This window comes from Vicia villosa, linkage group LG4, assembly GCF_029867415.1.
Source record: "Vicia villosa cultivar HV-30 ecotype Madison, WI linkage group LG4, Vvil1.0, whole genome shotgun sequence".
In the NCBI taxonomy this organism is placed as follows: domain Eukaryota; kingdom Viridiplantae; phylum Streptophyta; class Magnoliopsida; order Fabales; family Fabaceae; genus Vicia; species Vicia villosa.
The window spans coordinates 194251078-194267529 of record NC_081183.1 but is presented as its reverse complement, the minus strand read 5'-3'; the positions used below and the strand labels follow the sequence as shown (position 1 = coordinate 194267529).

The 16452-nt window shown below is 39.4% G+C and overlaps 1 protein-coding gene across 1 annotated transcript; it reads left to right on the top strand.

Annotated features, from left to right (window-relative positions):
- The first annotated feature begins 7796 nt into the window (after positions 1-7796).
- LOC131596597 (S-adenosyl-L-methionine-dependent tRNA 4-demethylwyosine synthase) lies at positions 7797-13338 on the top strand. The gene is made up of 8 exons (XM_058869313.1): positions 7797-8792; positions 9054-9169; positions 9687-9862; positions 11782-11972; positions 12053-12139; positions 12436-12593; positions 12691-12901; positions 12982-13338. Exons 1-8 carry the CDS (start codon positions 7944-7946, stop codon positions 13132-13134), a joined length of 1941 nt encoding a protein of 646 aa, XP_058725296.1. The 5' UTR covers positions 7797-7943; the 3' UTR covers positions 13135-13338.
- The last annotated feature ends 3114 nt before the right edge of the window (positions 13339-16452 follow it).

Sequence of the window (16452 nt, the reverse complement as noted above, 5' to 3'; positions counted from 1 at the left end):
TTAGCTTTCTCGCATTGATAAAAAATAACCAAAAACATGTAATATTTTGCTTGTTAGACTTTAATTGTTTTCTTACATAGTTCTATTTTAGTTTTAGTTGAAATACCATACAAACCATTTAATCTTGTTAGATTTTATTTTAGAATTTAATTAGAATTTAATTTCTCTTATTTTCTATGGTCGGTGCATGCTTCCTTGTTATTACTGATCTGGTTGTTGAGATGTGCGAGATACTTCGAGAGAGCCTTCGATTTGCGATTCGAGTTGCTTCGTGTTCCACTTTATTTGTGGGACACAAATTCGCTTCCAGTGCGATTGATTTGAGTCGTGTTCCACTTTATTTTTGGGATACGAACTTCCTCCCGACGAGATTCATCTGATCTCTCATTCATTGAGATGTATATTCCTGCATTGTCTGGCTTGTGTTCTCTTGCAGGTTGCTCGTGTGGTTATGCTCGACGCGTGCCACATGTCGCTCGTGATCTATTTTCACGACGACGCTTTCTGACTTGCTTTGCTTGATGCTAGCTTACGCGAAGTATTTTTGGACTTCTCTGCTTACGCTTGCTAGCTCATTGCGGATTTGCTATCCGTTCGGTATTGTCTCCTTGTCCCTTTTACCGCTTTCTCGCATCATCCTTTAACATGAGAAGTAGGACCTAGACATGCATCTGGCCAAGTCCTCGAAAGAGGCTCTGTTTTTGTTGGTGTGTTTACATTTGTGCTTTGCGGCAGGGAGTCACGGTGTAATAAGTCCTATATGGCACTCCGTTAAGTCCTCATGGAAGGCATGCGGAAAGGGTTAGCAATTAACCCCCGCCTAGTCTCATAGAGTCAGTTCAATAAGCGCATGCTACGCGTCGCTCGCTTCTGAACCTGCACAAGATCTTGTTATCGAGTATGTCAGGAAAAGGGTTCATGTAGCCGGACCCCCGCCTTTCCTATAGCTCGCGTCGCTCGACGTTGATGCTCGGTGTACGCACGCACCGTTTTCCTTTACGATCCGTGACGACTTGGTTGCTGAGAGGGGTCCGCCCTCTTGTCTATGGCCCGATCATTTTTGCGAGGTCTAATGCTTGGTTGACTTGGGTCGAGTTGCTCCCCTTGGCTATGGCGGGACCGCTTTTCTACCATTCGGTCAGTACCGTTGGTTTGTTTGCTTTACAAGCGGATGCTCGTTTGTGTGATATTATTGTATGCTTCCCCCTTTTCTCGTAGGTTGTTAGTTTAGTTAGATTTGTACCCTTTGAATGATAATATTAGGTAGCAAGCTTTCCCCCCCTTAGCTTAAGTTTTCCTCATGCATTCTTTAAAACACAAACCACACTCTTTGATTTTCTTTTCTTAAGAGCTTGTTATTTCCGCTCCATTCCCAAGCATAAGTCTCCAAAGGTCGAGCAGCGGAGTGTGAATGTAACTCGTTCACCTAAAAAACACAAAACAAACAAAAACTAGTTAGTCGAACTACGGTAGCTTTGATTCTGCAAAACAGATACGTAGGCAGCGGGGTAGGGCCCGTGCGAGCATAACACTTTCTTTTCCCTACATTTTGCATTCATTTTAGTCCAGATTAGCGTAGATTTGCTTACACACCCATAGATTTAGACACTAGCGTGGATACCATCGAGTACGATGGGCGTGAGGGGTGCTAATACCTTCCCCTCACGTAACCGACTCCCTTACCCTTTTTCTCTGGTCGTGAGACCGTTGTTTTGTTTTGTGGTTTGCTGGCATTCCCTTCCTTTTCAGGATAAATATGTTAGTGGCGACTCTGTTAATTTTCGCGGTAGCGACACCGCGCTGGCCGCCTCGTTTGAGACGGCCAGGTAGAGATATAGAATCTCGTTGCTATCTGGTCGGGAGAGGACGGGCGGTTTGGAGAGCACTTGTTTGAGATGGGATAGTGCTTGCTCGCACTCCTCGGACCATTCAAAGGTCGCTTCCTTCCGGAGCAACTTGAAAAATGGGAGGGCATGCTGGGCGGATTTTGCGACGAAGCGGGATAGTGCCGTGAGCATTCCGTTTAATACTTGAATAGATTTTTTATTGTTAGGGGTAGGAAGTTCTGAGAATGCTCGGCATTTATCGGGGCTGGCTTCTATTCCTCGCTCGGTTAGATAGAAACCGAGGAACTTGCCCGCCCGTACTCCGAAGGTGCACTTCTCTGGGTTGAAACGCATCTTACAGGATCTGGCCTGCTCGAACACCCGTTCAAGATGTGTTGTGTGATCGGAGTCTTCTCGAGATTTGACGATCATGTCGTCCATATATACCTCGAGGGTGTCGCCGATCTCTCCTCGGAAAACCTTGTTTATCATCCGCTGGTATGTGGCTCCAGCGTTCTTGAGTCCGAAGGGCATTACGTTGTAGTAATAGTTACCCGACTCGGTCATGAATGCCGTGCACTGCTTGTCGCACCTTGCCATGGGGATTTGATTGTAACCTGAATAAGCATCCATAAATGATAACAGTTTATAGCCGACCGAGTTGTCGACCAGCCTATCAATATTAGGCAATGGATAAGCATCTTTGGGACATGCCCGGTTAACATCGGTATAATCAACACACATTCTCCATTTTCCATTAGATTTTTTGACAAGTACAACATTTGAGAGCCAAGTTGAATACTTGGCCTCGGAAATAAAATTTGCCTCTAATAGGTCTTTTACAGCTTTCTCGGCAGCCTCCGCTTTCTCGGGAGACTGCCGGCGCCTACGTTGAACTACTGCTTTCACGACTGGATCAATGGAGAGGTGGTGACAGGCGACCTCAGGGTCGAGTCAGGGCATTTCTGCTGCGCTCCAAGCGAACAAGTCGGCGTTGGCTTGGAGACATGCTACGAGTTGCTTCCTCGGTAGATATGGGATGTCCTTGCCGATCTTTACCGCTTTGTCGGGGTTGTCGCCCAGCGGGATGAGGTCGAAGTCCCCGTCTGGGACGGGCCGGACGGGGTGAGTCACCTTTGGGCTTGTCTCTTCGCCATTCTTCAGCTCTTCATCTGTGAATCGAGCATCCAGGTCGACTGAGCTGACGTTTGTTGGCGGGTGTTGATCTTCCGGATGATGTTTGTCTTCGGCCCTCGGCTTCTTGTTGGAATCTGATGGAGGGGCGATCAGTTGCAACCCCTTTACGGAGGAATCGAAGATCCTTCTAGCGGCTTCGATGTCTGCGTTGATAGTGGCCACTCGTCCCCGCTTTGTGTAGAATTTCATCTTCAGGTGCACGGTCGAAGGGACGGCAGTGAGCTCGACCAGAGTAGGGCGTCCGATGATGCAGTTGTAGAGAGTCTTGCAGTCGATAACCAAGAATCTCGTCTTGACCTTCCTGGATGCTTCCCCTTCCCCGAAGGTGACGATCAGTTCGACGTAACCCCACGGTTTGGTGGTAGCCCCGTTGAAGCCTCGGAGATCAGAACCCACATAAGGAGTGAGGTGTGAGTCGTCTAGCTGGAGTGTCCGGAAGAGGTGAGAATACATGATGTCGACCGAGCTGCCTTCGTCGACCAGGACTCGACGGACGTCGAAGTTAGCCATTCTGGCTCGGACGAGCAGGGGGATCGTGGCGTTCGGAGCTCCGCCGGGAAGCTCTTCCAAGTAGAATGTGATCGAATCTGATTTTCCTCTGAACTTCCGCAGAGTAGGGGAGAGATCCGAATTGGCGCTGATCATCTCATCGAATTTTCTTTTTATTGAGCTGATGGTGAGAGAGCCGGGGTCACCACCGTTGGAGATGACCATTGCGGTCGGGAAGTGTTCCCAGGTGCTGTAGGCAGTCGTCACGCCGACCGAAGGGATGAAGTCTTCCGGTCGAGTTATGGACAACGCGACTTGAAGCGGTCGGCTGTCTGGTGAATTGCCCTCGTCAGAGTTCCGAGGGGCTTCTCTTCGGGGAGGTTCTCCCTTCTTTGTGTACTTCGACAGGCGGCCCTCTTTAATCAGGGTCTCGATGGCATCTTTGAGATGTATGCATTCGTCGGTCAGGTGCCCGTGACTCTTGTGGTACTTGCAGTATTTGGATTTGTCGGTCCCCGGTCTGGTGGGATTCGGCTTTGGGGGCCTGATGCTGGAGTTCTTGAACTCGGTGTTTTGGCAGTCGGCCAGGATTTTTTCGCGCGAGACGTTCAAGGGAGTGTATTCGTTGAACCGACCTGTCGGTCCTCGGCGCTCTTTGGCGTCACGGGACCTATCGTCTCTCCTCTTATCATGTCCTCGACGCGAGCCTGAGTCGTCGAGGTTCGAACTGCGAGCAGCATCATTGCCCCTCGAAGCTTTGATCGCGGCTGCCTCACCTTCCTCGAAATCGATGAATGCTTTTGCTTTGCGGAGGAGGGCGTTCATAGTGTGTACCTTCTCGATTTTAATGGCCTTCTTGAAGTCACTGCCGGGGAGAAGTCCTCATTCTAAGAGGTATCTCTTCATGTAGTCGGCCGTCTGTACTCGGACGGCTTCCTTGTTGAACCCGTCGAGGTAATCCCGAAGAGGTTCGTTGGGTCCTTGTATCACGGCCTCGAGATTGGCTTCCGATTTTGGTTGCCAACGGGAGGCTGTGAAGTGGCTCAAGAAGAGTTCCTTGAGCTCGGTCCAGGAGTGGATGGAGTTGGGACAGAGGTTTCTATACCAAGTCATTGCTCCTTTCCTGAGGGTGGTCGGGAAGATGCGGCATTTGATAGAGCCCTTGACGACGTGATAGTCCATGACAGCTTCGATGCTCCGAATATGGTCGTAAGGGTCAGTGGTTCCGTCGTATTGGTCCAACACTGGTGGTTTCTCCATCCCCCGAGGGAGACGGGCTCTCCGGATATTTTCGGACAGAGGGCTGCGGAAGTCCTCTTCGTCACTTGGTCCCGGGGAGGTTGAGTGTTTGCCTCGCCGGGGCTTTCTCTGGACATTGTCTGGGCTAGCGCGGTTGTCCCGGGGAGGGGGACGTTCGCGGGGTTTCAGCACAGCTTTGGAAGGGCCTCGGTGATCCTGTTCAGGGGAGAGGCTTCTTGCTTCAGTGACTTCTGGTCTCTGATTCTTCCTGCTCTTTCTTGGCGGAGAGCGGGAATGTGATCTCCGGCGGTGATACTTTCTAGGCGGAGAGCGTGAAGAAGATGGGGAACGCCGACGGTGTCTCCTCGGTGGCGAGCGCGAGGAAGAGTAGGAGCGCGACCGATAGTGTCTCCGCGGAGGGGAGCGGTGTCGTCGCTTCCTTTCCAGCTCGTGGATGCGGTCGTCCTGAATTCGGAGGAGACTGTTCGTCTTTTGTAGTTCTTTGAGCAGACGGACGGTGATGGGGTCAGCATCCTCGGGAATGTTGAGTTGCCCTTCCTCTTCTTTGTGACGGGTTCTCCGCCAGTCGGAGGTGTGGGTGAATGAGGAGGCAGCATGCCCGTCCCTGGCGTCAGTCTCATTCTCATGTTGGGGATGTTCTGGGCCATTGTGGGTTCGGGCCTGCTCGTCTTCCCCGTTCTGAACGTGTCCCTCGGGTATGAAGGAGCCCTGCGAGGAGCAGGGTCCTCGGCAACGAGGGTGCTCGCGGGGAGTGCTCGTGCCGGGCGTTGACTGGCCCGCGGGGAGCAGTCCTGCCGGGCGCCGTGTGGTCCGTGGAAACGGCCTTGCCGAGCATGTCTAAGGTGGGCACCCTAGACACAGAGGTGGGCCACGGAGGAACCTGGGCCTCTGAGGTTTACTGGGCCGAAACTATGTTGGGCCTAACCTTGGCCCAGTCCAGAACACTCATTATAATAAATAATATATATAATAAAAATTAAAAATGAAAACTTTATAATATATAACCATTATATTAGTTTTGAATATATAAAATTTGTTTAAGTTATAATAATCTATTTTTTAAAGTGACAACTTTATAATATATATCTATATTATATTCTTAAAAATGAAAACTTTATAATATATATAACTATTATATTCTTTTTAAAATTATATTAATATTTATAATAATCTATTTTATATATAGTAAAATATTAAACAAAAAATTCGTTTTAATAATAATAAAAATATATATTAATTTTAATAATAGTTTTAATATATCAATTTTTTTCTAATAGTTTTAAAAATATTAATAAAAAATATATTTAATTTCCGTTTTTATTTTATTTTATTTACTATATTCTGTTTTATTTTTTAAGATTTTATAAATAATTATTAAATTTATAATTTCGTTATATTTATAAAATAACCTAATTAAAAATAACCTAATAAATCTATTAATCTATACAAAAAAACAAAAACCTATTAAAAATATCTAAATAAATCTATTAAAAAAAATCACATTATAAATCTATACCAAAAATCTATACCATAAATCTATACCAAAAATCATTATAAATCACATTAAAAATCTATTTTATTTACTTACCTCTTCTTCAATCTACTCCTCCTTCTTCAATCTATTCCACCTTCTTCAATCTACTAAATCTATACAAAAAAAAAAATCAAAAATTAAAAACAGAATATATAATGAAATTATAAGATAATACTGATGCAACCTTAATTACCTTAAGAAAAATATTTGGATTGACTTAGTATTGCAGTTGGATTTTGGGAGAGAAGGTTTGAATTTCTGGTTTTGGGAGAGGAAGCTTGGTCTGAAACGAAAAATGGTTTTCGGAGAAAATGTTCTTTCTGAAACGAAGGTGTGGTGGAGTGAAGTGAATTGCCTTCATTAATACACAATGCAGCGACGTTAATTGAACCTCGCTATTTGCCACGTGCAAAACACGTCGCAACAAGCAAACAGTAATATTTAATTAATGTCTCTGCCATCAATGCTGTCACCTAGTCATTTCAGTGGAACGTTGTAATTTTGTTTTAAATGTTGCGACGTGTTTATAACGTCACAACTGAATTTTTTAAAATTTGAATCTTCCCCCCATGTGAACGTTATAGCTTTTTTAATTTTAATTTATACATTTAATGTAGCGACGTCTAACCCACGTCGCAACTTTATTCACGTAACCCAACGTCTGACACCTCATTACTTTATGTTTATAAAGTTATTTTAAATTTAAAAACATGTTGCGACGTGGTTGTCACGTCGCTACAGACAATAATTACCCACGTGACTTCCACGTCGCTAATTTATGTCGCTGGGGAGGAGTTTTCTTGTAGTGTATGTTCCAAGAGTTGATGGACCAAACTCTTCGCACATCCTCTAAAGAAGAGAAAGCAAACTCAAAGTATCCCTCACCTAAAGATGTGATTCTGCACATCCCTATAGATTCCCAGAGCTCCATGAGTTTCTTCTTGAGTGCAAAAACAAACAAAGGTGTGGATCCCTTTGGCCAAATGACACGCCCATGAAAATTATGCTTACAGGATTCAACTCCAAAAAGGTATTCCTCGTCAGGTATAACAATAACTATCCTATCCCCTCTTACACAAGGCTTAGAAAGTTGACTCATCGATATGTTGCAAACATTGTTTACAGCTTTAGCAAACATCTTCTATTGTTTTGGGGAGTTTCCATAGAAGAAGACGAAATTTGTTTCGAAAATGAAGTGGAAATGTCAAGGAACTTCTGAGGAACAATGAAAATAACTATGAATCCAAAATTTCTTAAATTAAGAAAAATAATTCTACATAAATATGAAAAATGTGCTCTTGACCTAATTTTCGCCATTTCGAAGTCAAATTCTCTTTCTTTATTTACCAAAATTCTCTCTCTTTATTTACCAATAAATTATTTTCAAGCTTCACTTACTTTAAACTCAAATAAACTTAAAAAAACATTATAAAAGATTAATTTTGATATAATTAAACAATTTAAAAGATCTAATTTTTTATTTTCATTTTTATTCATCTTGCGCTACTACATTCTGGTGATCAAGTTCATGAATATGAACCGGCTATTGTAACTTTAAAACTCCCTCCCACGGTGTTCGCCACCACTACACACGCATGTCACACCCTTCACCGCTCCACCATTTCTGATTCACCACCATGTCTTTCTCTTCAGTCCATGCTCATCTCACACTCCTCGCTCTCTTATCCGCCACAACCTTCTATTGCTTCTATAAATCTCGCCGCTTAAGAAACCTCAAATTAACAACACTAACCCTAAACCCTAATCCTAACCCTAACCCTAAGATTCTCTTCCTTTCCGAAACTGGAACTTCCAAAACCCTCGCTAACCGTCTCCATCGTTTCCTCACTCTAAACGACGTCGTTGTTGACCTTATCGATGGCAGAAACTACGAGCCTGAAGATCTTCCCAAAGAAACGCTCATTCTCATCGTTGCTTCCACCTGGGAAGACGGAAAACCGTCGTCTGCTTACAGATTCTTCGCCGATTGGCTCGCGGAGAGTTCTGAAGACTTTCGAGTTGGTTCTTTGCTGCTTTCGAAGTGTAGGTTTGCGGTTTTTGGTGTTGGTAGTGGAGCTTATGGAGAAAACTTCAACGCGGTTGGTAAGGATATCGGTAAACGGATGAAAGCGCTGGGGGCTGCTGAGTTGATTCCGTTGTGGGAAGGGGATGTTGATGGTGGTGATGTGGATGGGGTTTTTGATCAGTGGTGTGGGAAGGTGGTTGGATTGTTGAAAGGGGAGGGTGATGGTGTTGTTGTTGGTGATTTGGAGAACGGGGATGACGCCGAGTGTGGTGTTTTGAGTTCTGATGAAGAGGAGTCTGATGAGGAGGAGGAGGCGGAGTCGGAGATTGTTGATCTTGAAGACATTGCTGGTAAAGCTCCTTCGAGGAAGTCGGTGACGACAGTGAAGGAGAGTAATGGGAAGTTGAATGGCAAGAAGGAAATGGTGACTCCTGTGATTAGAGCAAATTTGGTGAAGCAGGTATTGTACTTTGTGTAATTCATATTTACCTTGGATTTGATTCCAATTTTTTCAATTGCATAGTTAGTGCCTTAGTGGCTGCTTGTTCTCTATTTAATTTTGTTAGATAAGATATGGATATGATTCTGTTAAAGTATTATGAGTTTGCAAGAAATAAGATATGATTTAGGGTTTATGGTTTAAGCTGATTTAGTGTTCGCAATTGAATTTGGTAAAGATAAGATATGAATATGATTTTGTAAAAATATTATGAGTTTGCAGGGGTATAAGATTATTGGTTCACATAGTGGTGTCAAGATTTGTAGATGGACCAAGTCACAACTTCGAGGTAGAGGTGGTTGCTACAAGCATTCATTTTATGGAATTGAGAGTCACAGGTAATGGTTACTTGGCTTCTTTGTCACTTTCTTAAGTTTGTGTTTGGTTAGGTTTTTTTTTGGTAGTCCGGGCTTTGTTCATGTGTCATGCTAGATGATAACTCTATTATCATATGTCACTCATCGTGTAATTCATTTCCTTATTTATGCCAACTGAAATCTAATCTTAAATTAAAAAGGAGCTTGTTAGTTTGTGGATATACGATTCATTGATGATGTGAAACTTTTTAATTGTTGGTGGATTGAACTTAAATTTGAATAAATAGAAGTTTCTAAAGTAATCAGGAAGAGAAAAGAAAGATGGTGTATCTCTATTTGAAAGTAACTTTGAGCCGGTATTTGACATGGCTTCAGAAGTTAATTGTTATGGAGTTATACTTTCCGTTGCATATAATGTTAGCTTTTGATCCTGATCATGGGTTTTGACCGCTGTTAAATGCAAATTACTCTTCTGTATATTGGCAATAATACTTCAGCTGTCATATTCACCGTTTACACTTTTGTATGAGTGAAACAGGTGCATGGAGGCAACCCCTAGCTTGGCATGTGCAAATAAATGTGTTTTCTGCTGGAGGCATCACACAAATCCAGTAGCTAAAAGTTGGCAGTGGGAGATGGATGATCCATTAGAGATCGTAAATTCCGCAATAGAGCAGCATACAAATATGATTAAACAAATGAAAGGAGTTCCTGGTAAATTTTTGTTTTCTATGTTTTAATCATTTCAAAACTATGACACCATTTATTGACAGGTCAATGGACTTACATAGGTTAATAGCAGTGTTATTGATGGTGGATGGCGGTTTATGGAAGTAAACCAAAAATCTGCCATAAACATATAGCAGATGGCTGATTACTTACATATACTAGTATATAACAAACACACACACACACACACACACACACACACACACACACACACAAGAAAACAGCGGATATAAACAAAACACTAATTATTAATCAGATATAAAAATCAAATTAAGATAATTTTAAAACTGGGTGTCTAAAATAAACAATTAAAAACAGATTTAATATAATTTAAATAGCAGAAAAAAAGAAGTTTAAACAGAGCAAATAAAGAATGAAATATCAGAGGAAAAAATAGATCAGAAAATGAAGAATAGAAATAACCAAATAAATACAAGAAAAAGAAGCAAAATATTTATATATTAGCATAAGAAAAATAGATAACAGAGAGAAGAGAGATTTAGGTGCGTCTCGGTAGAGAAGAGAGAGCTTGGCGCATCTTAGTAGAGAAGAGAGAGCTTGGTGGTCTTTGCAATTGGTGGTGCGATTGTTGTAGCACACAGTAGGGTGGTGGTCGTATGCATTAGAAGAAGAGAACAGGTAGAGAGTAGAAGGAGAAGCTTGTTGAGGAGATGGAAAATTGGTAAATTATCCAATTTTTAGGGCTTATTATTTTAACCCATTCTGGGTTTGTGATCGGGTCAGCGCTAACATTTCACCTGTAATTTATGACAAAAATATGCTTTTCCTGCCGCCACGTCCGTTACCTTCATGGTGTCCGTCATGCAAAAGCTGTCAGGCTGTTGCTTTTCTAAGCCTGTATGTTGAAATCTTGCCATCCGCCATGGTCGACATTCAACAACACTGTTTAATAGTAAATTAGCTAGAGTCGCTCTCAATTATAACATGCATTCAGTTCAGTCACCACTGCATTATGCACTACGGGATACGTTTGAGTGGAGGAGTTTGAGGAAAAAAGAAGGGAGAGTAAAATCTTTCACTTCAATATTCTCTTATATGTTTTTTGTTCTAGTATGAGGTTGCTGTGTAACCTTTATTTGATTTCATTCTACTACTTCTGTCCCTAAATATTTACGTTTTCTTCGTTACTTGAGTAGATTTGCATAGACTTCTATATATTCTTATATAGTCATGAATTTGAGGATAGTTCATTTTCATACTGGTTATTTTCACCACCACATGCTTAAAATGTAAGTGGTTTTATGTTTTTTGAAACCCAAAAAAAATCTCAATTGTGTAGCCACTCTACAACATAGATGCATCTAATATCCCAAATGGAACCAATCAAAGGAGGTGGACGATATTATATCAAGTCACATTTACATAGTTCCCTGCATAAATGAATTCATGAACTAGAAAACGCGATCAAGTTCATCTTTTCTAGTTTGAAATGAATCCAACAGGCCAATGAGGTGAATGAACCCAACTCTGATGTGCTGAAATATGGTTTGGTCTTATCTGGTGCCTGACATGGCCTGTCACGATGCACACAGTACTAAACGTAGATTCTCAAGTTTGACTCTTTTCCATTTAAGCATATCACTAATAAAACTTTAAGCATTCCAGAGTCTTAACTTGTCATTGCTCTATGAACAATTGAACACTGTTTTCAATGCACACGGCACTTCCTATTGCCTTTGAATTTGTGTGATGGCATGACCTATTTCGAACTATTGATTTCCATACTGTTATGTTGTATGTAATTTTATAAACAAATAAATAAAGTCAGACTCTAGAACCCTGCCATGTATCCATTTTGACTGATACTGTGAGGATTAGTTTCAGAACTACCCAACCTTCTGCATGCAATTAGTTTCAAAATTGATTCATAACTCTTTCTGCAGGAGTCACCTTGGAGCGATTAAATGAAGGCTTCACGCCAAGGCATTGTGCATTATCTCTTGTTGGGGAACCTATTATGTATCCAGAGATAAATACACTTGTGGATGAGTTGCACAAAAGGAGAATTTCCACTTTTCTAGTTACAAATGCACAATTTCCAGAGAAAATTAAAGCGCTGAGGCCTATCACCCAGGTTGGGGTTTTCAGAGTTTCATAATTGAAAACATGTCGGATAAGCAATCCAAACTTAATATTCTTGTTTGCTGTTTGCAGTTATATGTCAGTGTTGATGCTGGAACTAAGGACTCTCTTAAGGCAATCGACAGACCACTCTTTGGAGATTTTTGGGAAAGATTTATCGTGAGTGTCTTTTCATGCTCAGTGAAAATTTAGAAATGTAGAATTACATTTACATCATGAATTAACATCACGAATTCATGATGTAAGAGTTGTAACTACTCTAAGGAGCAACTTAGGAGAAATACCTTTTGTTGGTGTCCTAGAGTTAATATATCATGGGTTCTTTTTACTGCATGATTGCCATCTAAAACAGGGGTGACTGCTAACATAGCATTTACAATCTCCAGGATTTTTTTTGAAAGTTTGATGATACTGTGTCCCCTTGATCACCTTGTATTTTGATAACTATGTGTCAGGATTCCTTGACTTCTCTGAAGGAAAAACATCAGCGTACTGTGTACCGCCTGACCCTTGTGAAAGGATGGAATGCTGAAGAAGTTGATGCTTACTATAATCTCTTTAGTTTAGGAGAACCCGACTTCATTGAAATCAAGGGTGTTACATATTGTGGCTCGTAAGGCTCTTCCTCTTCTCTCTTTATCACTACCCCCCTTAGTCCAGCTAACTTTTGTCTGAAGAACCATTTTTGAATGATAATGAACTCTTCACAGGACTGCTACATCAAAATTGACAATGGAGAATGTCCCTTGGCACGCCGACGTGAGAGCTTTCTCAGAGGCACTGGCTCTGAAAAGCCAAGGGGAGTATGAAGTTGCATGCGAGCATGTTCACTCGTGTTGCGTCCTCTTAGCAAAAACTAAGAAGTTCAAAATTGATGGCCAGTGGTATACATGGATAGACTATGAGAAATTTCACGATCTGGTGAGTATTTCTGACCTGTTTTTTTGAATTGAATTGGGATGATTTTTTTGGTTATAAAATTTATCATCAATTTAAATCAGGTGGCTTCTGGAAGTACTTTTGATAGCAAAGATTATATGGCTGCCACACCATCCTGGGCCGTCTATGGAGCTGAGGAAGGTGGATTTGATCCAGCACAATTAAGATATAGGAAAGAGAGACATCACAAGTCAACCCGCAAAGAATCAGGTTAGAAGTTTAGGAGCCATGAGCAGCCAGCATCCATTTCCCCTTATTTCATCCAGTGTGTAACTCAATAGGTTATAAAACATATTTCAATAGGACAGTTTTGTAATAGAATGATTTAGACATAGGTTAAACCATTCCAGTGTATTAAAGTCGTAATATTTTCCCAATTCAAGGCAATTGAGGAGAGAATTTTGTTTAGTTTTAATTAATTGTTGTAGTTGCAGAACATATAGAGATTTGTCTTCCAGCTGTTTGTTTTTGAAATCGAGATTGAAATAATATCAAGCATTTTCGTTGCAATAATAGATACAATGGCATAGTGTTGATGTTGGCTTTGAAGAAAGGAAGTTAAAGCTGTAATCTAAATGCAAAAAAATAAAATTTATAAATCTCATGACAATATTTGCACTCGCTCCTTTTTTCTTGCTTATTATTAATTTTGATTGACTTTACCCAAGTCTCCACAGCTTCATTATTTGTTAGTTAAAAGTATTTATTTTAGTCCTTTAAAGGTGTTGATATCATCAACAAATTGACAGCAACCTATTCCCTCAATCATTCATATAATGTTATATCAAAACACACTATTAAACAAAATCCATGACATTCAAAATTCAAAATAGTAAATTGATATTTCTTATTATTGGAAAGTGTCTAAATTGATGTCATTTGTATTTTAGTTATTACAATGACAAATCCCAATCTTTTAAAGATGAAAGTGGTAGTATATTTTTATGTTAAATTCCACCTTGAATATATCTTATTTAAGTTAAAATAATGTTATCTAATGTGTTTTTTATCTCCATGTTGCATCACCCACTCTGCATATGCATTGAACTTGATCTAGGAAGGATTATCAGTGATCGTACCCTTGAATACAAGTGTAAGACTTCGAAGCCCGATTTCCATTTTTCCTTGAGCATGCTTTGACGCAGCAGCAGTATGTTGTGGCAATTTTTTCTGAGTAGTCCCTATCAATTTTAAACCCATTTTTCATGGATATATTTAACCAAGGACATGTCTTTATTTCTGGGTTCAACACTAGAACCGAGCAGTATTTGATTCATTTGGTACCAATATGACATGAAGAAAACAATATAGAAGACGACAGAAGGAGTCTCCGTGGAGGAAATATAATATTCTTTCCCCTTAGGAGCACCATTTTTAAGTTACGCAAGCTTGACTATGCCAAGCAAGCATAAAACACCACTATACACTTGCAAATATATAAGATAAAAAGTAATAATAAGAAAACTAATTGTATGACACTGCTAATATAATATACTGCGGGCAGCACATTTAAATTAAGCAATTTGTTAAATTATAAAAAATTTAAAATAAGATATACTCGATTGATAGTATATTAGTATTTCACCTTCATCTTTCTATCTTCTACCGAAAAATGGAAAATAATTTAACCAAAATTCATTCTCGAATACGGGAAGAGATGAAGCCTTTTTGTAAGTGAAAAGATGTTTATTTTTTTCCTTATAGTACCTAATTTTGCCACTTATAATTTTTCTTAGTGTTTATTAATATTGTAGATGAGTATAAGTGTACAAAGTGCATTGGTACTGAGTTCATGTTTGAATTCATAGTGAGTTCGTACTTTGGTACACTCCTATCATAAATTGTATTTTATATATAATGTGAGTTACTGGGTTGTGACTCATTCTCTGTTAACTGAGAACCAAATGAACTCTTATGGCATCTCACACGCGTAATTCTTACATGTTTGGATCATCTCACTGTCATTTTGTTGTTTTCTTCTTCCAATTTTCCCACTACTCATACTTATTCATCATGTCATAATATTAATATTCCCTTTCAAATCAAATCCATCACATTGTTCTTTATGTTAAAGTTTGTTAACGAAATAGTCGTTTATTTATTTTCAAAAAAAAAATTAGTCTTCTAAAGTTTTTATTTGTTTAATAGCTTAATAATTAAAATTTCATCTCTAAGATATAAATAAATTGAAACATCGTAGGTTTGGTAAAAAACAATGATAAAATAAAAATGAGCATAAACTAGCAATGTCAGGCTTTAAGATAATCTCAACGATGCCACTCCGAGTAAATGCAAATTCTAAATTTTCCCTCTGAATATTTTCTAAAATCATTCATCTCTCACACACAATATTGAACCCTAAATAAAGAAGTAGAAGTAATACATATTTCAAACTAATAACTGATTGAAGGAATATATCATATATTTGATCACTCCATTACTATTTATAAGAAGAAAAAAAAAATTTTAGATTTATTAAGTATTCCTTTTTAAATATAAATATTGATTAATCTAAAAAATAAATTTTGTCTTAATAATAATAATAATAATAACTAAAAAGATAAATATGCATACTTGATACTTGATGTATATCAAAAGAGACAGTATGCAATTGTTGCAATCTAATCACAGATAATGGTAGAAAATATCTAAGCAGAAGCATAGTTTCAATCACTAATACTGCACACAACTTACAAACCTAATAATAGTATATGTTCAATCCTTCCAAATACTTACAAACAATCAATTATTAAATTGAACTCATACAATCATAAATCACAACAATATACATGGTTTTAACCAATAAAGATTAGATAAGAAACCGAATCATTAAACACCAAAAAAAGCTAAAAAACTTGAAGAGAAAGAGTTTCTTTTGAAACTAATAACAAAAATAATAATAATATGAGTTTAAATATAAATCCTTCTAAAACATACAAACCAAGTAACCAATAATTTGTTGATGGAAGAAAAAACGAATAATAATGATAAATTATAAAATATAAAAAATAAATTTAGTGACTACTCTTTGTAGGTTTGCTTTTACGCCTAGCTCTGCTGCTTCTACAAGAAACCACACCTTTTGGAACTTCAATCTCATCATCTTTTTTAACCATGCATGTTTCTGATGAACCTTTTGTTTCTTCATTCTTCTCTTCTTTTTCCATTGAATCTGCTTCTCTTTGTTCCTCTGAAGTTTCCATTTTCACAACAATCTTACGAGGTCTACCTCTTTTTCGACTAGTTTGAGGTTGTTGTTGTTGTTCATCTATTGTTGTTGATGCTTCAGCTATTGCTGCCCAAACTTCCTTTGTTTTTTGAGGTTTCTTACCCATAAATGATAAACCCTTCTTTCAATTTTTCTATCTAGAAAATATATTACACAAACAAACCTTATAGAATCAAATCTTTGATAAAAGAGTGAGAGAACAAAACATATGAATCTCTTTCTAAGGCAAAAATACACTTTCTCTCTCTCCTTCTCTATCTCTCTCTGATGTAAATATTTAAATATAATATATATAAGGTTTAGA